The sequence below is a fragment of the Hylobates moloch genome, unplaced genomic scaffold, assembly GCF_009828535.3.
Source record: "Hylobates moloch isolate HMO894 unplaced genomic scaffold, HMol_V3 SCAFFOLD_7, whole genome shotgun sequence".
Lineage (NCBI taxonomy): Eukaryota > Metazoa > Chordata > Mammalia > Primates > Hylobatidae > Hylobates > Hylobates moloch.
In genome coordinates, this window is record NW_026652282.1 from 94552531 (window position 1) to 94578093 (window position 25563).

The 25563-nt window shown below is 40.0% G+C and overlaps 1 protein-coding gene across 1 annotated transcript in view; it reads right to left on the reverse strand.

The window, feature by feature from the left end:
- The window catches only part of LHFPL1 (LHFPL tetraspan subfamily member 1), a 96801-nt gene extending 73540 nt beyond the window's left edge, over positions 1–23261 (reverse strand). Inside the window, exons 1-2 of the mRNA XM_058441345.1 lie at positions 22865–23261; positions 12497–12595 (exon numbers count right to left, since the gene is read on the reverse strand). Coding sequence (XP_058297328.1) covers positions 12497–12595; positions 22865–23246 — 481 coding nt within the window. The 5' untranslated portion in view covers positions 23247–23261. The remainder of the gene's footprint in view (positions 1–12496; positions 12596–22864) is intronic.
- Positions 23262–25563: the final 2302 nt, after the last annotated feature.

Genomic DNA, 25563 nt, shown 5'->3' on the forward strand with positions numbered 1-25563 from the left:
TTTTTTTTAAATTATCAAAATAATGCATGCGTAAGATAACATTCCATAGTATAAATAAAAACATGGTGAAAATCAACAGTCTCTGGCTTCTTTGCTTACCTCCTCAGTCCTACACTCATTTTTTTTAGTAGTTAGAATTTTTTTTTTGAGGTGAAATTCATATAACATAAAACTCACCATTTTCAAATGAACAAGTTAGTGGCATTTAGTGCCTTCTCAGTGTTGTGCAATCACCACCTCCCTCTAGTTCCCCCCAAAATTTCATCATTCCTAAATGAAGCCCCACACCCATTAAACTGCTACTCACACTGTCCCTTACTCCAGCCCTGGCAACCACCAAATCACATTCTGTCTCTATAGATTTACCTATCCTGGGTATTTTATATAAATGGAATCATACAATATTTGGCATTCTGTGCCTGGCTTCTTTCACTTGGTATAATCTAATACTTATAACTTTCATTTTTCTGAAAGGAATTCTTATAATTTTTGATAATATATTTACACCTCTTCCAGAAAACTATCTATTGACTTCTTGATATGGAATAAGAGTATTCACTCTATATTAACAATTTCCCCTTTACATTCTATTGTTTGAGTGACTTTATTATTCTTAGTTTTTCATTAGTTGCTATTGTAATTTAAATGATATATTAAAAGCCATATTTTTTGTTCCTCTTTCAATATTTTCTGACTCCACATTTTGTAAATTGAGGGTATTCAAACTACATTTTCCTCTTCCTTTCTTCTGTTTTGTTACATCTAATCTTCTCTCAGTTGTACTTTTCCACCGTTGACGTTTATATATTTACTTATTTTTCAAATATTAATGAGGACATTTATTATGGACTCTGTGTTAGGTATAGAAGGTATAAGTTGAAACATATTATTTTTATCTTGCAATCACAACCTAGTCTCCCATACCTTGACAATAGATTGACTCTATTACCAATAAATAGTGCTTTCAATAATAGGAAGTAGTAAATATTGTTCAACAAGGGACCAAGTTCTCTACTAAGATACTTCTCACTTGTTACATGTGCAGTGTTATTTTCTTAAGCTAATTTAATATAAATGAACCCATATTTAAAATTAAAATGTATTCTTACTTTAGCTCCCAATTGTTTTAAAGCATACTTCTTTTTCATTTGCTTTATATTTGGACCATGACTTTCTTATATATTTTATTGCATGTTTGTTTACCTGGGCATTTCTAATCTTTTTATCTGTCATCTGACATTTTCCTATTCACAAATTATCCTAACCTTTCAGTTAGAATTTCTCCTTCTTCAAGACTCCCTTTTCCTTAGCAACCTTTTCACCGAAGGCCATAAGCCTCCTCCAATTGTGAACAATTGCCTTCTAATGTGTTACAGAGGCTTCGTTCATGCTATTCTTCAAAGATTTGCAGACTTGTAGTTATGGTTTCCTGGATTACTTGCCTTCCTCTTTTGGGATTTATTCTCTCCTTTGACTGTAATATATCTTCCAATATCCCCCTATAAAAAATGCATGAGCGATAAATGTTATGTGGCCTTCCATGTTGAAAATCTTCATTATTTTATTTTACTTGAATGACAGTTTTTCTGGGTATACAATTTTAAAAGCATTGTACCTTTTTCATCTAGCATCCATTGGCTTTGATAAAGTATATTATGCCAGAATGATTCTGTTCTTTATACGTATTTTGTCTTTTATAAAACTTTTTTCTTCTCTACAAGTTTTTAAGATATTCTGTTTATCTTTAATGTTCTGAAATTTTGTCATAACATGTATATTCATGAATCCTTTTATTCTCATTGTGCAGAGTAATCAGGGAGACCTTTTATGTTGCTGAACATGACTTCTCACATCCCTTTTTTCATGTGTGGAACAAATAAACATCTAGTTTTTTGTGAAAAACAAAGAAGTATATAGCTTCTCTAAGTTTTCAGTGGGACCTATTTAGGTGTCCCCTGTCTATATGCCATTGGGTATGAAAGAATTTTCTAGTAGTATGTGGATTTAAGAGGATTTTGAAAATCTCATCAAAGTTGCAATAAGTATATTAAGAAATCACTTGAAATCTCTGTTCAGGGCTCTTACTTAAATTTCTTTATAATACAAACAAAATAGAAAAAAAAATTCTCCTCATTGCACCCTCAGTTTCTCAGAGACTTTGCTTTTTTGCATCATTCTCTCTCCACTACAGGATCATTCCCGTCAGCATCCAAGCATTTGGTCATCTTAGAAAAGGCCTTTCTTCATCCTGCATTCTCCTCCAGCTACTGCTTACTTTCTCTGCTCTCCTTCTTAGCAAAATTGCTTGAAAGAACTATCTACACACATTGCCTTCATTTTCCTTATCTCACAATACTGCCAGTATCTGTAACTCCACACCTTCTCTTCTAGGTCACCTTTGTCTGACTGACTCCAATGGTCACTTCTCTGTCTTCATCGAGTTTAATGCAGCAATGTTAAACACGGTTGATTACACCTTCTTTTCTGACATACTCTTTTTCTCTTGGCTGCTGTGATCCCCACATTCTTGATTTTCTTTTTTACATTTCTCTGGCTACTCCTCTGAGTCTCCTTAGTAAGTTTCTGTACGGAGAAGCAACTAAGAGCACAGACTCTCTCAAGTTGCACTGTCCAATATGGTAGCCACTAGTCACATTGTGCCTATTGCACTTAATAAAATTACATTAGATTAATTAATAAAGTTAGATATTTATTTAATAAAATTAAAAGTAACAATTCAGTCCCTCAGTCCCATTAGCCATATTTTAATTGTTCAACAACATGTGACTAGTAACACATGAGACAGCAACACAGAGAACATTTCCATCATTGCAAAAACTTCTATTAGATGGCGTTGCTTAGATCAGACTTCTATCTGCCACTCCACTGCTGAATGACCTTAGGCAAGTTACTTAATCTCTCTTAACCTCAATTTCCCTTTCTGTAAATGAGGCTAATAATATCTTCTTTATAGATTGTGGCAAAGATGGAATGAGCTCTTGTATGTATAGTGAGTGCCATATAGGAGTTCGCTATGATTGCCCAATCTTTATACATGAAGAATTTCCCATTACTTAGACTGGGCTCTCTTCTCTTCTCACTCAACTCTTTCTCCCTATCTAAATTCATCTTGGATAAGTCCCTTTACCTTTCTGTAAACTTCTCATCCTCATGATAAGATGAAGATAATGACAGCACCTATTTCACTTGGTTGCTGTGAAGATTAAATGAGATGATGCATATAAAACACTCGGAACACTGCCTGGCACATAGGTCATATTCAGTAGGTGATAAGCACTGTTAGTATTACAATCCTCTTTCCCATTACTTTAAACATCATCTATGTATTAAGAACTCTCAATTTCTAAACTCAAGGCCAGATACCTCACTGAGCTCCAGACTGCTTGCTTGACATCTCCACTTGGATTTCTCACACAGGTATCTCCAAAACCTATCTAAAACTGAGTTTCCTTCTCTTTTCTCAATCCCAGCCACAGCTGCTTCTCCTCTAGTCTTCCCCATTTTCGGACATCTCTTCCATACCCATATCAAATCTATCACCTGTACAATCGATTACACCTTTAAAATATATTTTGAAACAGCCTACTTTCCCCAGCTCCACTGTCACCTTTGCTACCCTCATGTCTTTGCCTAGACTATGGCTCAACCTCCTGACTGGCCTCCTGCTTCCACTCTTGTCACCATCCGCATAGCCGTTCTCTATAACACTGCCAGAGGAAACTTCCTAGAATAGAAATCACATCTTATCTCTTTTCTTCCTCAAACCCTGCAATGGTTTCTCATTGCAGTTAGGATAAAATACAAAGTCCTTTAAATTCTGACTAATGCCTATGTCTCTGAGATCATCTATTACTCTTCCCATTACTCACTCTTCTGATTCAGCAAAACTGGCCTTAGAGTAGTACCCAAATACGACATGCGCTTTCGCACATTAGAGCTGTTACAGAATTCTACCTCTTTGTGTGGAACTCTCTTCTTCATGTAGTTCACTTGGTTAAGCCTACCCACCCTTCAGGTTTCTTCTTAAATCTTACCTTCTTAGAGAGGCCTTCCCTAATTTTCCTCTAATTTAAGTCAGATGCCCCCTCTAGAATTCTCTCACCAAACCCTGTCTCTTCCTTCATATCATTTATCAACACTAATTAGACACCACGAGAACATCTACCATTTTTAGAACCACCGAAGTTCCTTCCCTCGTGGCACAGTGCCTGCCTGCGAGTCAGAAAACCTACGGTGCGTGATCTTGGCAAGTCCTTTTCCAGGCCTCAGGTTTCCGGTCTTTACCTTAAGGAGGTTGGATTAGATTTATTTGCTCAATAAGCCTGTGTTGAATGTGAAAAAGGACACACAAGGTCTGAGCCAACATGAAGCTTACATTCTAATAAGGAACACAGGTAATCAGATAAGCAAATCTAATAATTATATATTGTGATTAGTGCTACAAAAGACACCAAAAAGGTGCTGTGATAGAAAAGTATGATGATGGGGGACTTTGAGGGGGTGACATTGAAGATAAACGATAATAAAGAACCAGCCAAACCCAAATGATAACTAAGATCTATTTTGTTTGCACATTCTATGATTCTGTATAAAATATGCCACACATAGCTAAATATGCCAAGCATCATAAAGGAGGGAGCTGCCTCATTAAAACTGGCACCAAGGGCTTTGTGCTATCAGTTGAGGGATATGAGAGTCTTATTCTTCCTCTCAGGATAATGTCAGTAGATGAAATCAACCTGACAGAATTGTTTTAAGAAACCAATATGGTAATGAATTTAATGTTCATAGCACAATCACCATAATGAGTGTATACAACATTTTTAAGACATCCAAATTCAAGATTGTAGTTACTTCTGTTGGAGAGGCACAGAGACGTAATTGGGGCAGGATATACAGAGATTCAAACATATTGGTAAGGTTTTATTTTCTAAGGTGGAATTCAAATCCCAGCTCTGCCACTCTACTAGCTGAGTGAGTGAACTTAGGCAAGCTACATAACTTTAAGTAGCTACTTAATCAGTAATAGGTACATGGATGTTCACGGTATTACTTCATATCTTTAAAAATATTTGAAGTATTGCATAATAATCCTAACATGTAATTAATATGAAGCCTATGCAAGCATTCAATAAATGATAGCAATTATTATTACATAATGATCACAGCACCTAAGTAATGGTTGAAAGGTAGGGCAATGGAGACTCCCAGGCCTGGGTTTAAATCCTGGTTCTGCCAATTACAAGCTCTGCGCCCTGGGGTAACTTAATAACCACCTTCTCAAGAATTTTGCTCCTTCAGTTATTCCCTCTCTGTCATCAAGGTTTAAGTAAAATAATGTATGGGATGTAGTAAATGCTCAAAAACATATTAATTATCGTTAACATCATTTTTCTTCTCCTCAATCCCATGCACAGAAAAAAGAAAGAGTTAGGAACAAGTGAATGGAAAGGATAAAGTGGGTCTCCTATTCTCTGCTCCCTCCCTTTCTATTCCTTTTCCTTGCTGAAGGAAGATGGCATATGCTGAAAACTGTTCTCTCCAAAAGAAGCAGCATGAGGTCCTTCGATGGCAAGCCTGCCTGGGAGTTGGAGATGAGCTGCTAGAAAGGGCTTTGACTCCAAGCTAAAATAGACCAAGGCAAATCTCAGGAACATTCTAATCAGGGTCTGAAACCAAAGTAGACTTAAAATAAATGGATAAAAGTTAAGAATTTTTAAAGAATTGTAATTGTAAATTAGACACTGTTACCTTTTGAAGTTGCTGGAGTTGAATATATTATTTGAAATGAGCAATAAAAACAAAATGTTATTTAATCCTTTTCATAATTATTGAAATGCAGATTAAAAGAAGATACCAGAGTGGAAGGAACTGAAATGTTGACAATCCACAAAACTGAGGAAGGCTATGGGACATCAGGCAAACTCACATTGTGGGTTGGAGAATAACTTAGTACAGTCTCTTTGGAGAGCATTTAATTCATCGATGACTTCTAAAAATTTAAAATAACCATTAACCCAATCATTCCACTCCTAGGAATTTGTCCCACAGATAAACTAGTATGCTAAGACATATACATAAAGTTGTTCCCTGAAATATGTTTTGGAAAAGCCAAAAACTGGAAGCAACCTAAATGTGCATAAAGAAGTGGTTAATGATCATATGATTCAATCATTCAACAAATATTCAGTACTATTTGGTACTCTTTAAGCAGGCACTGGAGAGATAGCAATAAACAACACAGACAAAAATCTATGCCCTCACAGAGCATGTTATTATGTTAACCCTACAATGGAAAAATATGGCATACCTAAAATATAGAAGGAAGATCTATAAACATTGATAGCTTTTCAAGAGATATGAATAAGTGAAAAACGCAAGGTGCAGAACAGTGTAGCCAGATAGATAGATAGAGAGCTAGATATGATCCCAGTTGGAAAAAATATTTATATTTATTAAAAATCCTGGAGAATATAAAAGGAACTTAGTGGTCATTTTGGGGAATGGGATTGAGGTCAGAAAAAAAGACTGATTTTAAGTTTTAAACCTTTATATATGTATTATTTTATTTTGTCACATAACATGAATTATTTTTATTTAAAATAACGATCTGAAATATACTTATGGTTTGGCATTTTTCTGGTTATCCATTGTTGTACGACAGACTACCTCAGAGCATAGCAGCTTAAAACAACCATTTTATTATATCTCATGGTTCTGCGGATCACAATTTGTTCAGAGCTCAGGTGGGCAATTCTTCCACTTTAAATGGCATTAACTGATGTCATTCAGTGATATTCAGTTAACCGGTGTGGAGGGTTCAGAACAACTTCACTCACATGTCTAGTGCCTTGGCAGGAATAACTGTACTAGCTGAACTTTTCTGTCTTTAAGTAACTCTTGGAAATCCCATGTGGTCTCTCCAAGGTAGTCAAACTTTTTATATGATGACTCAGAGCTCCAAGAAACCAAGATGGAAACTGCAAGTTCTTTAGACCATAGGCCTAGAATAAGCTTGATGTCACTTCTGTCATACTCTATTTATCTTCTATAATGAAGCTAATTAGAGTACTAAGTCTAATGCTCTAATTAGATTTAATTAGATTAACTTAAAGCAGCTATATGCCGGTGAAGATTTGGGGAATAGGAATTGGAGACAGACCCAGCTTCTCTATGGGAAGAGTATCAAGAAATTTTTGGCTATCTTTAATCCAATGCAGACATCAAGATCAGTGCCTTAATATAAGTTGTATCTTTGATCATTCAAATTAGGACTAAAAAATAGTGTGGATGGTTTAGGATAACTTGAATGAAAACCTAAGAAAAGATAGATTGAAGACATGAATGTGATCTCTTCATATAGGAGGCTGCAGAACGCCTATCAGAGTAGCAGAGTAGTAAATCCTTTTTACTTACTCTGACGGATTGATAATGCCCGCCTCTATTCTCCTCCCTACTTTCTTCATCTCTCTGAACCATGTCAGGGTAAAAAAGCTTATTCCTCTGGTAGGGACCATGTCTTTTCTTTTTTGGCTCTGTGTATCTCCCTTCCCAAGTAGCTGGGACTATAGGTGAACATCACCATGCCCAGCTAATTATTTTTATTTTTTGTAAAGAGAGGGTTTCACCATGTTTCCCAGGCTAGTCTTGAACTCCTGGGCTCAAGTGATCCATCCACCTCAGCTTCCAAAAGTGCTGGGATTACAAGCATGAGCCACTGCACTCAGCCCAGAACTACTCATTTATGAACTAGGTCTTTAGGTGGTGATTAGGGCAAAAAACAAAGTTGGTAATCTCCATGCAAATCACATATCCAACTTTTTACTTCAGCATTTTACCTTAATCAAAGTAGAATCATAGCAACTCATTCTGTAAAGCCAATATTACCTTAATACCAAAAGTCAATAAACACATCACAAGAAAAGAAATATACAGGTCAATATCCCTAATAAATATAGATGCAAAAGCCCTTAACAAAATCATAGAAAACTAAATCCAGCAAGGTATAGAATGAATTATACACCATGACCAACTTTGATTTATCCAAGAAATGCAAGGTTGGTTTAACATATGAAAATCAATCAATGAAATGCACCATATTGAAAGGATAAAAGACAAAAATTACAGGATTATCTCAGTAAATGAAGAAAAGACATCTGATTAACTCCAACACCCTTTCATTGTGAACACAATCAGCAAACTAGGAATAGAAGGGAACTTCTTCAACCTAATAAAGGTCCTCCATCTATTAAAAAAAGTAGCTAACATCAATGTTTAATGATGAAAAACTGAATATTTTACCGCTAACACCAGTGATAAGGATCTTCATTCTCACAAGTTCTATTCAGCATTGTCCTGGAGGTTCTTGCAAGGGCAATTAGGCAAGGAAAACAAGCAAAAGACATCCAGATTGGAAAGGAAGAAGTAAAACTGTCTGTATTCTCAGATAACATGATTGTTGTATCTAGAAAATTTTAAGGAATACACTTAAAAGTTATTAGAATTAATAAAGGAGTTCCGCAAGGTTGCAGAATACAAGGCCAACATGCAAAAATCATTTGTACATATACTCCTTAATTTACAGTGGGGTTACATCCCAACGAACTCATTGTAACTTAAAAATATTGTAAGTCAAAAATGTATTTAATATGCCTAATCCACTGAATGGAATAGCTTCACCTAGCCTACCCTAAAGGTGCTCAGAACACTTATAATGTTACAGTTCAGCAAAACCACTGGGCAACACAGTATGCTGTAGAGTATGGGTTGTTGGTGCCTGACTGAGAGCTGTGGCTCACTACTGTGGCCTAGCATCTCACAAGTGTATCATACTACAAATCTCTAACCTAAAAAAAGGTCAAAATTCAAAATTAGAAGTGCAGTTTCTACTATATGTGTATCATTTTTGCACCATTGCAAAGTTGAAAAATCATAAGTCAAACCATAGTATGTTGGGGAACCATCTGTATTTCTATACAATAACAATAAGGAATCTTAAAATAAAATAAAAGTGTAAAACAATTCAGTGTTAATAGGCCTGCTTTACTTATTAAAAAATAACAATAAAATACTTATGAATAAATTTATCCAAATAAGTGAAAATGTTCTACACTGAAAATGACAAAACATCATTCAAAGGAATTCAAAGTGACCTAACTAAATGGAAAGTCATCTCAGGTTCATGGATTGGAAAACTTCATATTATTAAGGTAGCAATACTCCCCAAACTAATCTACAGATTCAATACAATTCTTATCAAAATATCAGCTTGATTTTGTGTAGAAATTGACAAGCTAAATCTAAAATTCTGATGGAAATGCAAAGGAATCAGAATAGCCAAAGCATTATTAAAAGAGAAGGAAAACTCATACTTCTGATTTCAGAACTTACTACAAAGCTATGACAATCAATACAGTGTGGTACTGGCATAGGAATACACGTATATATCAATGGAATGGAATGAAGAATCCAGATATTAACCCTTACATTTATGGACAATTGATTTTTCAACAAGGATACCAAGACCATTCAATGAGGGGAAATAATAGACTTTTCGAGAAATGGTGCTGCAACAACTGGATATTCACATCCAAAAGAATGAATATGGACCTATATCTCATACCACTTCCAAAATTAACTCAAAACAGAGCAAAGCCCTGACTATAAGAGCTAAAATTATAAAACTCTTAGAGGAAAACCTAGGAGTAAATCTTTATGATGTTGGATTTATCAATGTATTCTTAAATATGACACCTAAAACAGAAGCAAAAAAAAAAAAAAGAAAAAGGAAAATAGATAAATTAGATCTGATCAACATTACTTTTGTACTTCAAAGAATGTCATCAAGAAAGTGAAAAGACAACCTACAGAATGGGAGGAAATATTTAAAAATCATATATCCAAAAAGGGTCTTGTATCCAGAATACATAAAACAATCTTACAGCTCAACAACGACAACAACAACAAATAACCCAATTAAAAATCAGCAAAGGATGGCTGGTTGTGGTGGCTCACACCTGTAATCCCAGTCCTTTGGAGGCCGAGGCAGGCAGATTACTTGAGGTCAGGAGTTCAAGAACTGCCTGGCCAACATGGTGAAACCCCATCTCTCCTAAAAAATACAAAAATTAGCTGGGTGTGGTGGCGGGTGCCTGTAATCCCAGCTACTCGGGAAGCTGAGGCAGGAGAATTGCTTGAACCTGGGAGGCAGAGGTTGCAGTGAGCAGAGATCGCACCACTGCACTCCAGCCTGAGTGACGAAGTGTTACCCCATCTCAAAAAAAAAAAAAAAAAAAAAAAAAAAAAAAAAACAAGCAAATGATTTCAACGCACATTTCTCCAAAGGAGATGTAAAAACAGCCAATAAGTACACAAAAAGATGTTTGAAGTCATCAGTCATCAGGGAAATGCAAATCAAAACCACAATAAGATAGCACTTTACTCCCACTAGGACAGCCATAACAAAAAGTGGAAAATAAGTATTGAGGAAGATGTTGATAAAATTGAAACCATTGTACATTGTGGGTGGGAATGTAAAATAATGCAGTCATTTTGGAAAGCCTGGCAGTTCCTCAAAAGGTTTAAACATAGAGTTAATATTTGACTCAGCAATTTTGAGATATATACCCAAAAGAAATGAAAATATGTCCACACAAAAATGTGTACACAAATATTTATAGAAATATTATATAATAATAGCCAAAAAGTAGAAACAATTCAAGTATTCATCAAATGATAAATGGATAAATAAAATGTGTTACATTTATTCCATGGAATATTATTCAGATATGAAAAGAAATAAAGTACTGGTACATGCTACTACATGTATACATCTTGAAAACTTCTCGCTCAGTGAAAAAGCCAGACACACAAAAAAACATATATTATATGATTCCATTTACATAAAATATCCAAAATAGGTAAATCCATATTGACAGTGGTTACCAGCAGCTGGGAGCAAAGGGAAATAGGCACTGACTGCTAATGGGTAAGAGGTTTCGTTTTGGGCTGATGAAAATGTTCTGGGGCAGGCTGCGGTGGCTCCCTGTAATCCCAGCACTTTGGGAGGCAAAGGTGGGCGGATCACCTGAGGTCAGCAGTTTGAACTATGGCGGAAACCCCTCCTCCACACCCTGTCTCTACTAAAAATACAAAAATTAGTTGGGCGTAGGGCGCTAGCCTGTAGTCCCAGCCACTTGAGAAGCTGAGTCAGGAGAATCGCTTGAACCTGGGAGGCAGAGGTTATAGTGACCTGAGATTGTGCCACTGCACTCTAGCCTGGGTGACAGAGGGAGGCTCCACCTCAAAAAAAAAAAAAAAATTCTGGAATTGGATAGTGGTGATGCATAGACAATGTTGTGATTATACTAAAACCCACTGATTATATGCACTAAATGGGTACATTTTATAATATGTGAATTATATATCAACAAAACTGTCATTTTCAAAAAGTAGAATCAGTCCCACAACCAACTAGGAAAAATGTGCTGAATCTTTAGCTTTTACCCCAGCTAGCAGGACTACTGGCTTGCTTCCCTTTCTTCAACACCTGCCCCAAGTATTTACTCATTCTTTTATCTATGGCAGAAATATTATATTTACCCATCAGCCTTGTCCTAAGTGAGAAACACTGGACATTTGAGCGTCCACACTAGTTACACCTTCCCTCATGTTATGTTTGCATAGGGAATAACTTTCTCAAAAATGAGTCAAGCAAGACTCAAAAAACAATCTGAGGCAACAGAGAGAAAGGGAAGTATTGGAGCACAAGCTCCATGTGGTTGGATGGCCTTGTTGTTCCCAAATCCTTTTGTACAATTGAGAATACCCAAGGAAACCTAGACATTCCCTCTCCTACTCTCTTTCATCATAATAGGTGGGGGAATATTTTTGAAGTCTTCCAATTAGAATCTAATCTATTACCAACTCACAATAGTGAACCTGAGACATTCTCAATGAAAATTGGCAACCAGAGAATGGTTCAGGGCTCCTTCCGTCACCTACTCTAATATTTAACAGCTCTTGCCATTAGAAACAATTTTGAATATTTATCTAGGTTCCTCATGCTTCAGGTAAACTAAATAACCTCATGTTACATCTTCAGTGGAGATTGACAAGCGATACTGTTGATTTACATTTGGAAAATGGTGCCTAGAAGGAAACAGTAGTAGGAACAAGGATTTATTCAGAAGATGGCAGATTGTTAGTCTCCAAGCATTTTAAATTCCTCTGAAGATAGGGTTGCCCTAAACTGGTCATAGGTCCCCGGGCAAAAGTGCATAAACTGTATGGAGAGATAGCTAAAGAAGGGGAATTTACAGCCAACTCTTGTGAGTTAAGCCACCACTTCCCATAAGCTAACACAGTGAGAGAGATTCAGGCAAGTACCACTTGCAGAGTGCCCTCCAAGTGGTAAAGCACTTTGGAAAACACATTTCCCATGAACCATCGCTGCCATCTGCCCAGGCCACCTTACCTAACTGAAATTGATTGGAGACATTCCCACATGTTTGCATTATCTCCGGGCTATTCCATCCTAAAGGGTATAAGGCACAGCCTGAGCTTATCAGCAGCCCTAGAAAGAAAGCATACACACAGACAGAAAAAATATAACATCTTCTGTCACCCCGACATTCCCTTTGGATTAGTTCAGCTCAAATTCTGCCTCCTCAACTAAGCTTACACTTCCCCCTTTACCCTAAATTTCTATGAGAGTAACAACTCAACAGGATTTTATTTTTGGCCATGCCACAGGTAGTAGAGTGTAATAGGTAGCAGAGGGTACAACTCATAAATTTAAAAAATGTTGAAAAATGAGACAGGCCAATATACTTTTTACAGCCAAAATACTTTTGTCAGTGACTTACAAGGCTAGGTTGGCTTTTCCAACCTCTTTAGCCTTGGACTGATATACAGAGAATAACAATGTAAAGGTTACTACTCTTTCCCAAAATCCAGCTGTTTCTAAACATCAGGCAGGTCCCTACTAGCTGAAAATATGTAACGATTTCTGTAACTTGGAGTCAGCTGCTGGCCCGATGAGCAGGGAGCCACACTCCTCCCCTGATAAATCATTCCAGCTTTATACCAAGCAGTCCTCCCTTCTTTGGTTTCCATATGCCTTACACCATGACCCCTTACCCTAAATAAAAGGATTAAGGCCCTTTTATTTAGGTCATTTAGTCATTACAGGGAAATTCTGTTGTACCTTAGTGATAATCTTATTCTCCCAACCAGAGATACAAATCTGGGTCTGCTTGCCAATACTGCCTTCTAAGGGCAACCACGTTGCTCACAACTTTTTCTTGCTGCATACGTTTTCACATTTTATATCCTACGACTTTTACCCTGCCTCTGGCCACAGAGGATTGTATCAAGCATTGGCATCTGACAACTAAAACAAATTCATTGGCTGGTCAGTGATGGGTGACATTGTAGCCTGGCATGAAGAGGTGACCTGGGCTAGTTTCTTGTTTCTGGAATTTTTAATTGAGAAGCATAAAGATGACTGGTCTGAAGGTAGTGAGTTGTCTCAATTGATTGTTCACAGTCAGTTATAGATTGAACTTATTGTTCTACTCTTTCCCCCTTCTCACTACTGCACTTGACTAGTCTGTTTAAAAATGGAGGGAAAAAAATCATAAAGATGCTGAGCTAGTTAATGGATAATGCAGAAGTTGAAAACACCCCCACAACACCAGAAGGTAGAATCAAGTCTGTGTCAAGCTAAAGCCAAGTTCAATTCAAAGTTATGAGTGGGTATCAATTCTGGATAAGCTGAGCAAACTGATTGGTAGAGGGAGAGAACAGAGGAGAATAGTGACATGAAACAGACATACCATGAGAAAAACTCCACACCGTCAATGAAACCACTAGGAAAAAGAGAAGCCAGGCCTTCCTGATGGCTTTCCAAATCTACTTTCCTTATGTTATAATAAATTCCCTTTTCACTGAGGCAACTCAAGTGAGTTTCTGCTACTTGTAACCAAAAGAGTCTAATTACAATCACGCCATACTTGGGTGCCACACTAATGATCATGGGAGGGACACTTGCCATGAATGTGGATGCAGAAAGTAACACATAGCACAGAACCATCACAAAGCAGCTGCTTGATCAATGGTGAATGAATAGCATATTTATAGGTTCCAGAGCTCTGAGGCTCAACTGGACAGTGAAAAGCGGGCTGCTCTAGGGACTGCCAGCTTCATCTTCACTTCTCTTTCCTCACTGAGGAAGAGTCCATATATACTCTAAAAAACTCATATTGCCTTCAGATGAATCCTTTAGGAAGATCTCAAAGTAGCCTCCAAGCTTGGCTGCCCCATGGCAACTAGCTTTTCTCAGTACTCATTGAGGCCGCAGAAGAAGAGAAGGGCCTTAAGAAGGAGCAAGAAGGATTTAAATAAGAAAAAAGGGAGAATTTACTGACAGTGAGAATGGTTTTAGAAACTAAAACAATGACCAATTAAGGTTAGAAATTCTCTTCAGTGGAATGCTTAAAATTAGAAAGCATTCTTATCTGTCTCGTGGTATCACAGGAAGTGAAACTGGTCACTCAAAGACCTTTCTAGGCCCTGGAATTCATCCAGTGGCAATACAACAACACCCCCTGTTTTTTCCACAGATAAACTGAAATCCTAGGATATGAAGAGGTCGTCCAGGGTATGCACATTGGGTTAAGGACAAAAGTAGAAATGAAACCTAAGCCTTTTCCTGCTGCCAGTATATACCCTTTGAGGGAAAATTTAATAAAGACTGAGTTTTCCCACACAGACTAGGAAGAAAAGAATACAAGTTTATAAAAGAACACCAGCTCTATTTTCTAACCTTCACATTCAGATCCCTGGGACTGGCACGAACTCTGCCTTCTCAAGCGGAAACTAGAGCTGGCCAAGTGCCTTTCTTGGCACAGTAGAGGGAACCTTCCATCTTCTTCAGATCTTACCATACTGAGGAGCTCAGGTCAAGGATTTCCTTCTCCGGGAAGTCTTCCCTCGCTAAGTCTTCCCCAACCCCCAGGCTAAGTTGCACGCTCCTTCTTTCTGTTCCCATAGCACCCAGTGCTTACTCCTGTGACTAAAATAGTCTGTAATATATATTCTTTATAAAAGTTTATCATCTGCCTCCCTCACTACAGTGTGTATTCCTTGAAGGCAGGAGACATACTTATCTTCAATTCTGTGTCCTTGGCACATGGTAGATAATAAGTACTCGATAAATGCATCTGTTTCAGAGTATGCACAGGCTATATAACAGACAGCTTCCTTTGCCCACACTGCCCAAGGGGAAAGTCCCTTCTGAAGGGACTTCCATGTCAGGGCTGGGAAATCATCCCAGACACCTGACACTGTAAAAAAAAAAAAAAAAACTTAGAAAGGAAAAGGCTTTTGGACATAACCTACCCTAATCTCTCCTTGTTGCAGATGTGAATGTTGAAACACAGAAAGGGAAAATGATTTACCCAACGTCACATAGCTAGTAACTGGCAATGCCCTTTTTCACTGATCAAAGAGCTCATCAACCCTTAGAGGCTCTGTCCTTCTAGAGACATGTGTCCAGGGATGATTACCTCTTGGCAACAATATCTCTAGCAGGCACTAGGCATTTTCTAGGCATTAGATTGAGAGTGACAGCACAACATGGTGGCTTAAAACAATGGGTTCTGCAGTCAGACTGCAGAACTAGACCTGAATTCAAATTCCAGCCCTGCCACTTGGAGGCTGTGTGAGTTTACCCAAGTTACTTAATTTCTCTGTGCCTCATTCATGTCATCTGTAAAATCAGAGTAATAACAATACACTTGTCCCTTGGTATTCACAGGGGATTGGTTCCAGGACCCCTGCAGATAGCAAAACCTGTGCATGCTCAAATCCCTTATATAAAATGATGTAGTGTTTGCATATAACCTAGCACATCTTCTTGTGTATTTTAAGTCATCTCTAGATTACTTAATAATACCTAATGCAATGTAAATGGTATGTAAATAGTTGTATTCTTGTTGGATTTTTAAAAATATTTTAGAGTTATGGTTGGTTGAATCTGTGGATGCAGAACCTGCAGATATGGAAGGCTGACTGTATTTTATGTAGCTGTTCCAAGAATTAATGAGATTAATATACATAAGGTGCCTCGTACATAGAAAGTGCTCAAGAAAAATTTATTATTCTTATACAGCTGACTCTCCCTGTGGCTCCTCTCCCAGTTTCTACCTGGGTTCTCCATGCTAATTTCTTCCTCACCTCTTTAACCTCATAACAAACAGCTAAAAAGTCAAAACCCGAGCAGGGCTTGATTCAAAAGCTGCCTGGTTGGAGTTATCTTGCAATTTTGCAGAGGTACCTGCTGAAAGAACAGGAATCTCTGCAAAGCATTTGTTCAGCTCTAGTGCATGTAGCTCCATGCTCTGCCCAACCTGCCCTCCCACCCCCGCCATCTTCCCCAGCTTTCCATCCTGCCTTTTAGACAGGTGAGCACATTAGGTTGTAAACATACTTCATGGAGATATTTGACTTGTAACTGACAGCTGATTCCATTACATTTTATCATAGCTGGAGAAAGATACCCCTGGGAACACATTAAAAATAAAAATGGATTCATAGAGTAATTCATTCTCCATTATATTTGTCTCCAGCAGTTCTCATTAATTTGGAGTTGTGAAGATGTGCTTCAAGTAGCAACAGGAAAGTCATTTATAAGTGTCAGTCCCTGCCACCTTCTGAAAGAATGGAGGTTCATTAAAAATGTGGATTCTTGGACCTCAGCCCCAGGTATTTGATTCAGTAACTGCAGCCCAGGAATATGCATTTTAAAAGCGCCCTGTAATGTGGAGGTATCTTGTCCTGGTACCAACACTTAAGAAAAACACCACTAAAAATGTTAAGAGCAGAAGCTCTGGTGGCAGAGAAAACTTGTTTGAATCCCAGCCCTGCCACATATGAGCTGCAGCCCTGGCTCTCACTTCTCTTCTGTGTCATTGCTAACTCCCAGTTTGACTTCCCCTCCAACCACATATGCCCCTTGAAGAAGTCTGTTTCTTTTTTTTTTTTTTTTTTTTTTTGAGTCAGAGTCTCACTCTGTCATCCAGGCTGGAGTGCAATGGCACGATCTCGGCTCACTGCAACCTCCGCCTCCCAGGTTCAAGCGACTCTCCTGTCTCAGCTTCCCTAATAGCTGGGATTATAGGTGCATGCCATCATGCCTGACTAATGTTTGTATTTTTAGTAGAGACGGGGTTTCACCATGTTGCCCAGGCTGGTGTCGAACTCCTGAGCGCAGGCAATCCACCTGCCTCGGCCTCGCAAAGTGCTAGGATTACAGGCGTGAGCCACCGCGCCCGGCCTGAAGAAGTCTGTTTCAACTGCATATGCTTAGCTGGGAACTTTTCTAATCTCACGTGCCTCTAGAGAAGGAAAAGAGAGCCTTTAGAGTGTGTTACTGTCTTTACTCCCCTACTACATGTGGGAAGATGTCCAATAGGCTGCCATTTTGTTTCTCTTCCTCAGCTGCTCCCCTCCCTAAGAATCCCCTATCACAAAACATACCAAATGTTCTCCCCAACATAGTTGCCATGGTTTGAATTTACTGAGCTGTTCAAGAAAAGGGCTGGAGTTAGACATTTTATTCCGCTTCAGCCCTTGTGGAAACTGGGATACCAATACATACCCTCAGGTGCAAGATCTGAGACAGAACTCGGAACCCTCCCTCCAGCCACACCACAGCTGCCTTCAACTTTCCCCTGTTCCCAGCATTACTATTTACCCATATCCCAGCTGCTATATAATCCTCTCCCAACTACACATTCTCAAATAGGTAGATGCCTAATCTTTGTCTTCTGGCAGGGATAACCTCCTCATTGGGTGTTACCAACCTCCTTTGGACACCCCTCCACTATTCACAAGTGCAACTGTTGGGTGGGCATTTGTTAAACTTCCTGCTCTCGTTCTCAATTCCCTCGTCTTTGCATAGCTGCCAATCCTACTTTCCAAACATAATTATTGGGTAGCTTGGATTTACTGCCCTGAGCAGAAGCCTAGTACGGGTTAATTTGTTATTATAACAACTTTGACTCAAACACAAACCAGTGGAAAATTTGCAAGCCTGACTTTCAACTATATCTCAGCCTTCCTTCCTAGGGAGTTCCTTCACTTACCGCCCCGCCCCCCCCCGCCATTCATTCTACCCCATATTCCTCTTGGAGTTACAGGATCGTTCATACCTGCTAAAGATGTCAAAAGTAGATCAGGGAAGGCTTCACAGAAGGGCTGCATTGGACCTAGCCTTTGAGAGATAGGTAGATATTTATAGGGAGGGATAGAAGAAAAGGGAATTCCAGAAAGAAGCAACACCCTAAACGAGGCTGAGCAGAGTTTCTCAAATTTTAGTGTGTACTGGAATCATGATAGTGAATGATAAATAACAACTCCCAGACAGTTGTTACCTTTTCAGTGGGGACAAGGGAATGTGATCAGGGTATAAAGGAGGCTTCAGCTATATTGCTAATATTCCATTTCTTACACAGAGTAGTGAGTACATCTGAAATATTTCATAATATATTTTCAAAAATATATGAGCATGAGAGGTTGTGTAATATGCACTTTAGCAGGCCCTGGTGCAGTCTGTAGCACTAAGGAATCTGTAATAACAAGCACCCCAGGTAATTCTTAATCCAAGTGGTTCATGGACCACTCTGGAAAACACTGTGATAGCATTTCTTTTCCAACAGAGAAAAGAAAAAAATTCAAGAGCATCAGTGTATGAAGCACAGGACTGAGAGTCAGGAGCCCTGGACCATATTCTCAGCTCTGCTCCAATTTGCTACATAAGTCTTTGCTAGTGAGTTAACTTCCTTGAATACCACTTCCCAAACAGAAAATCACTTTCATAATCCTTTCTCAGCATGGTAAGGATAAATAAAATGATATCTGGTGAAACTCTGAAGGACTTTTCAGGAAAAACATGGTTTCCAGAGACGATAATGATTTTTAGAAACATGGCACTCTTCCTGAAATCAAGTTCTCAGTGATATGTCTCCAATGGCAACTTTTATTCACTTTGAAGCGTGTAATATTAGGACCTTACATGGAGAAAAGCACTGGTGTGTTGAATGCTGTTCTCTTAACAACAAAAAAAATAATGTCCAGGGTAGTGATCCTCCCTTGGGCTGGGGAAAGGGAACACACGTACACATCAAAGTCACTGGGGAGATTTGACTAAATGTGCAGCGTTACACCTGTTGTTGTGTATATCAGAATGGGAAATGAGACCAGAGAGTTGGAAAGCTCACATTTTTAAGCACCCCAGGTGATTCTGATACATTCCTTGGTCAAGAAAGATTCTTGGCCTCCCATGAATAACCTGATCCAAGATCTTACATTGTTTTCCTGCCAAGAAGTTCCTTATATTTACTACTCACCTATTTGTTCTTTGTTTAGCTCTCACTGAAGATAGAGGATCTCATAAGCATCTTGCATATGTATACACAGGGGAATATGAATAATGGCCATGTTCTCAGGGACTGGGGGCCAGCTGTTTAGAAATCTCAGCAACCCCAGTGTTGAAATAATCTCCTGGCCAGGTGTTTCCTTCATTGATTGGAGCAGGGCATGGAGGTCCCAGTGGAAGGCTCTCTGGACCCTAGGCTTGTCCAGATGGATCAGCTACAGGTGGAGAAAATGGGACCCATGGGCCCCATCAGGTCACTTTGCTAAGTATGAGTCAGGCCAGCAGCTCTTTATTTCTTCCTGTCTCTCCCACTTCCCACCACTCATCTCTGTGGGCAGCCGCCAAACTGGGGAACAAGAGTCAGGCAGGGGGAGGGGGTAGTTCTTAATGGATACTCCATGTCTTCAGTGGTTTGGGGTCTGGCAGAGAGAAACCAGACCTGACAAAAACTGACTCCTCCCCCAATGTATTTCGGTTAATGCACTAGCTGCCGAGAAGCAGCCAGGCCTGAAGCAACAAAATCAATTCCCCTCAGCTACACAAGTTTGAACTTAATCCCCCAAACTCTTTCTCTTGTGTCTTTTATCCATGGGGCCCAAAATGCTGCCCAGCCTTGGTTTCCTTCCACTGGCAAAGCCTGTCTCAGAGGGTCAGGCCAAAGATGTCCGAAGATCCTTAGGTCACAGTCATATGTCAAGGGGCTCCTAGTGAGTTCATCCAGGCAACCCTCACCATTCTTTCACATCTGATATAACCTGGACAGCCGCCAGTCTCTAGAAAGGAGGCAGGAATGGTTCTTAATTGGCTGGTGTTACAGATGGGGAAGCTGTGGAAGTCTAGCGATCTGTCCCAATATCAATCCCCTGCCCAGGGATAAACCTGGTAGCACACCCAGGATCTTGAAGACTTGTAGGACTACTGCCAAATGGCATTTTCTTCTTGAGCTTTAAAGACCCTCATCTACATGTGAACACTGTGACTATGTTCCTATGAGCAAGGCTCATGTGGATATAGAATGGCAGAATCATGTGAAACTAAACTGATGCTCATGTTTTTATTTCCTCTATATGACACCTGCCACTCAAAGTTCTGTCCCGCCTAACCTGTGAATATCCAAATCTCCACTACCTTCCTACATTCCCCATCAACAATTTCCTTTGAGTTTCTATACCTAGTAGGTGAAATCAACTGAAATGCATCATATGGAGAATTATGAATGCTTTGTGAAAGTCTCAGTTGAGCCCAAAAGAGGAAGCAAGCTGGGGGTATGGTAGCCACTTTAATGTGTGGAATCTGATGGAGGCTGTTGCTAGGCTTTCTGATTGCTGACAGTTAGCCCCTTCTCACTCTGCTGGAAACTCTTAGAAATACAAGTGAGGCTAAACTGTCACTGTTTTGTCAGAAGAGAAGAGAGCTCAGGGTGCTAACAGCCCTGCATGGAAGCCTGGAAAAAGAGGAAAGGATGTGAACTAGTCCAGCTCTCACATATTCAGTTTATCCCAACATATGCTAGATATTGCCTTAGCCATGCATTCATTCTTTCTACAGTTACTGAACATCTGCTTTATGCCAGCCAGGCACGGAACTGGGCTCCAGGGCTATAAACATGAATTGCAAGGATGACCCCTCTGCCCTATCAGTCAAGTGTCACTTCCTGAAATAATGTGTTCATAGCAGTGCTGAGTTAATTATAGCATGTTTAAAAATAAAAGTGAAAGGTAAGCCTAAGACCTATTTGTAATACCCATGGAGCTTCCAAAGCCGGCTAAAGTAATTGGCTTAGATCAGCCTTAGCAACTGGTTTAGTATTACAGTTTTCAAAGGTAAGAAACTAACCTAATTGCACATTCCAATGTGGCTAAAAACCCATTAGTGGCTAAACGGTGGGAAAAATCAGAAATGAGGGAGGCTAGAATCGTAATTCAGATTTAAAACTTTTGCAGCTAGTCTGAGAAAAGAGGAAACCAGAAAGCATCACCTTAACTGGTATCACAAAAAGAATCTGATGCTTTTCATAATCAGGCCAGGAAACCATGGTAGCCTAGCCCAGGGTTTCTCAAACTTGGAACTATTGACATTTTGGCTGGATTCCTCTTTGTTGTTGTTGGGGAGTGTTGTCCTCGTCTTGTGCATTGTAGACGTTCATCACCATCCCTCACCTTCACCCACTGGATGTCAGTAGGACCCTTCCCAAGTTGTGACAATTTAAAATGCCTCCAGACATTACCAAATGTCTTCCGGGGGGAGGGGCGTGCAAAAGTAGTCCCCATTGAGAACCACTGTCTTAGCTCATCACTGCCATCTCACTCCAAGGCCACATGAATGCAGTTATTGGACAGAAGAAAGAAAGATCAGATCTGGGCTATATCACCAGGGGACAAATTCAAAGGAAGTGAAGCATAGGAAAAGTCATGTCATTTTCCCACTATGGTCACAGAGCAACTTGGTGAAAAAAAACAGAAGTGAAATCCAAGTTTCCTGGCTCTAGTGACCCACACTGTCATGCTAATGGAGATAATAATGATGATGAATTGGGTAATAATTCTAAAACTCTGTAACAACAAACTTCAGCAGTAGATTCTACCAGCACTTTTTCCCAGTGCCCAGTCTAGGTTTTGCAAAATACTCAAATATTCACATATGTATTTTCCTGTCTTTCTAAATTTGTTTTTTCTTCTCAGACAATTCAAATTATACAGCTCTCATTGTCTTCCTGAAGTCTGCCATTTTTGCATTTTGCTCTTTTCTAGCCAATCAACACATTGCCAGTATCTCAGGTTCCCTGCACTAAAGTTAGGGGGAGCCTGAATGAGGGGAAGGACAAGTAAGGTGGGTCAAAGTCACAAGAAATCTGGGTAGACTGCTAATAGCTGCCAGACAGGGCTAGCCTTAGATGTGGTCCAAATAAGTAGTCATCTGCAGTTTTTCTGGTACCCAGCATTTCACTATTAGAGGTGTATTTCTTTGATGAGAACTGTTAGTAATTTGCACCTGTGTGTATGTGTTTATCAGATCACTGTTCTCCGAGATAACTACCAGAGAGCAGGGCTCCTAGAAATTAAGTTTATATTGGAGCAGTGATACTAGAGTGTATGTTGCTGCCTCTGGAAGGCAGACATATTAATAGATAATGTTTTTAAATGGGCAACCTGCAGGCAGATGAAGGTGACAAAAATAGAGGGTAAACTCTGCCTACTAGCCAAATTTGCTGTGAATAAAACTCTGATACTGATTGCACTTTGGGAAGTCCTAGACTAAATATTTTAAAGGAGACTTTATTCATAGCCTTAGAGTTGGACAAAGTGAAGGGGGTGAGAATGGGTTTCCCCATAAGGCTACACTCCCCACTCCTCCCTGCCCCAAAGCTACCCAACCTACCCAATCGCAGAAGCACAGTCTTACCTCCAACGAACTGCGCTGCTCCCATGCAACGTCCCATCATTCTGGAGATGAGCTCCTCCATGCAGCAACCCAGGACAGCAGCTAGTGCCACCAGGAGCAGCAGAGCACAGCCGGCACCTGTCACCACTGTGCACATCTGCCAGGCCAGGCTTGGGATGGCATTGAAGCTGGCATAGCGCCCACATTCTTCCACCATGATCAGACTGTGTCCCTCTCCCCGCACAGGGTAGTTGCACCTCCGGAATGTGCTGAATGACACTGGCTTCCCCAGCTGGGATCCAAAGAGCCAGTAAGGTAGGAAGTAACTGGTAGAACTGGTCACAGCAGTAACAAGGGACAGGAAGGCCCAGAGGGTTCCCACCATGGTCAGGCTGCTCCTCATGGTCACAGGTTTCTCTGCAGGGATGGGGAGATGAGTTGGATCACAGCACCAAATAAGGTAAGTTACCATGTAGGCTCCACTGGCCTATTTTTCTCTGGTTGGCCAGTCCTGGGGCTCAATTATGTGCCACTTGGTCATTGCTTCTGGATAAGATTATTCTCTCGAGGATCATTTGGATCCCTGTGGGATTTTGCTTTTCAGTACTTTTCCCACCTTCCCTTCCTTCTGCCTGATTTAGAGGTCTATGGTCTTTAGGCTGCCATGGAGGAACCAGATAACTGAATTAGGGTCTGCTCTGCCAATTCAAACACAGCCGGATCAGACAGCTTTTAACTCTTGACATACATCGTGGAACAAGTGGCAGGAAAGGAGCCTAAATGAAAACAAGGCTGCTGTTCCGGCTTCCAGCTGAATGGACTTCCTGGCCTGGTAGCTTGGAAGGAGGCAATATCTGAAGAGGATCAGGAACAAAGTTGTTTTCAGTGAGTGAAGGAGAAGGAAGACAACTTAACAAGACCCGCCCCTACTATAAGGGGTAAGAGGGAAAGAGACCTCGCCATGGAGTTACAGGTTGTTCCCATTTGACTTGGGTAACATGTCCAGCAGTGTGTTAGTGTGGGCTTTTCAACTGGGATGCATCAGCCAGGTTTAAATGGATAGAATAAAATAAGGGGTGTCTAGTCTCATACCCCGTACTTGTCACTGAGAGAGCACTGATCAGTCACTTTTCCTACAATCGAAATGGGAGGCAACTTTCCAACCAGGAGAGGTTATCTCTGGACTGGCTATTAAGAAAAGCTTCCTTGTCCTTTGCTGGATATAATCCAAAAAGCTTCTCAAAGTTCTGAAATAGATCAGGATCAGGCACTCCCTACCTTGCAGCAGGAACATATAGCTGTAAGGACCCTTCAAGGTCCCTTTTGGAACAAGTAATCTTGTAATCAAGACGCTGAGAGTCTTTCCAGATCTAGTTCTTCAGCTCAGCTCACAAACGGTTTTCACAGACCCCTCTGACAAAAATCAACCACTTTCCTCCCAACTCCATTAATCTGCCATTGCTTTCTGGCCTGTTTTTCTATTGGGCCGGCTAGAGACCACACTGCAGCTTGATGACAGCACTGTGAATGTCTCCAGCAGGCAGATGGTGGAATATGTTTCAAAAACTTCTCCATGTTTCACCACCATTACTTAAAGTTATATGTGGTGGTGTAGAGGACGGGGAAGGAGGTTGGGGGACCCAAAGCAGGGGAAGTGCAGGAACTGGCTGTATGGGGTCATCGCCACATTGCCAATTTTAGACACTGACAGGAACAAGCAGCAGAGGTACTAAGTGTCTCAGGGTCTCAGTCATGAGCCCTTTCACAACCATCATCAAACAGTGCCTGACACAGAGCAGACAGTCCAATTCAAGTTTGTTTAGTGAAATCCATTTCATAGAATCATTCAATTTCCAGATGGGTAGGGAACTTAATGAATCATTTAATCCAAACTTCTTGTTTTACATATGGGAGAATTTGGCCCAGTAAAGGAGGAAGTGATTTTCTTCAAGTCACGGAGTAAGTTAGCAAGCAGCAACATCAGAACCAGAAACCTGATCTGCAGATGCCTAGGCCAGTACTTTTCTACCACACAATGTTAAACTATCCCCTCTCCATCACTTTACAGGTGGGAATATGGAGAGGAAGTGATTTGCTCAAGGGTGAAGGGCTAGTGAGGTACACTGGCCAGATCAGAGCCCAGTTATTTGATTCTTAATATAATGCTCTTTTTTTACTCAACCACAATTCCTCTCTTGATACATATGTATTTTGTGCTATGTGTTTTGTGCAGGAAGGGAGCAGAGATCGTAAATTGCAGGTGCTTACTCTGGAATGTTAGGGCTTGGGAAGAAAGTGCCCTGAGCCGGGCCCCTGGGAATTAGGCTTTGTGGCTGAGAATGGGAGGAATGAGAGAAAGATGTGATGAGGGATTGAAAGGCAGCAGGGGGAGAAGTGGAACTAGTTTTGAGTAATTGCTGTTAGACAGCAGGTATGGTTGGCCACAATGAGGTAATGCCTCTGCTTGTTATATTAGAGTTTGTAAGATTACAAAAAGTGCAAGCAGCCCTCCGTTACAGACTCATTTCCTGATGAAGCAGCCCAGGCCAGAGGAGGAGAGGAAACAAGCTGACTAACAGCTATTAGCTGTGTCATCACAATCCCTTCCAAATCCGTTATTGTATGTGCTCTGCCCAACGGTCTTCTTAGGTTAGTAAGAAAGATATTATCCCAAATTTACAAATGAGAAAATTGGGTTTCAGAAAGACAAGCGACCTACC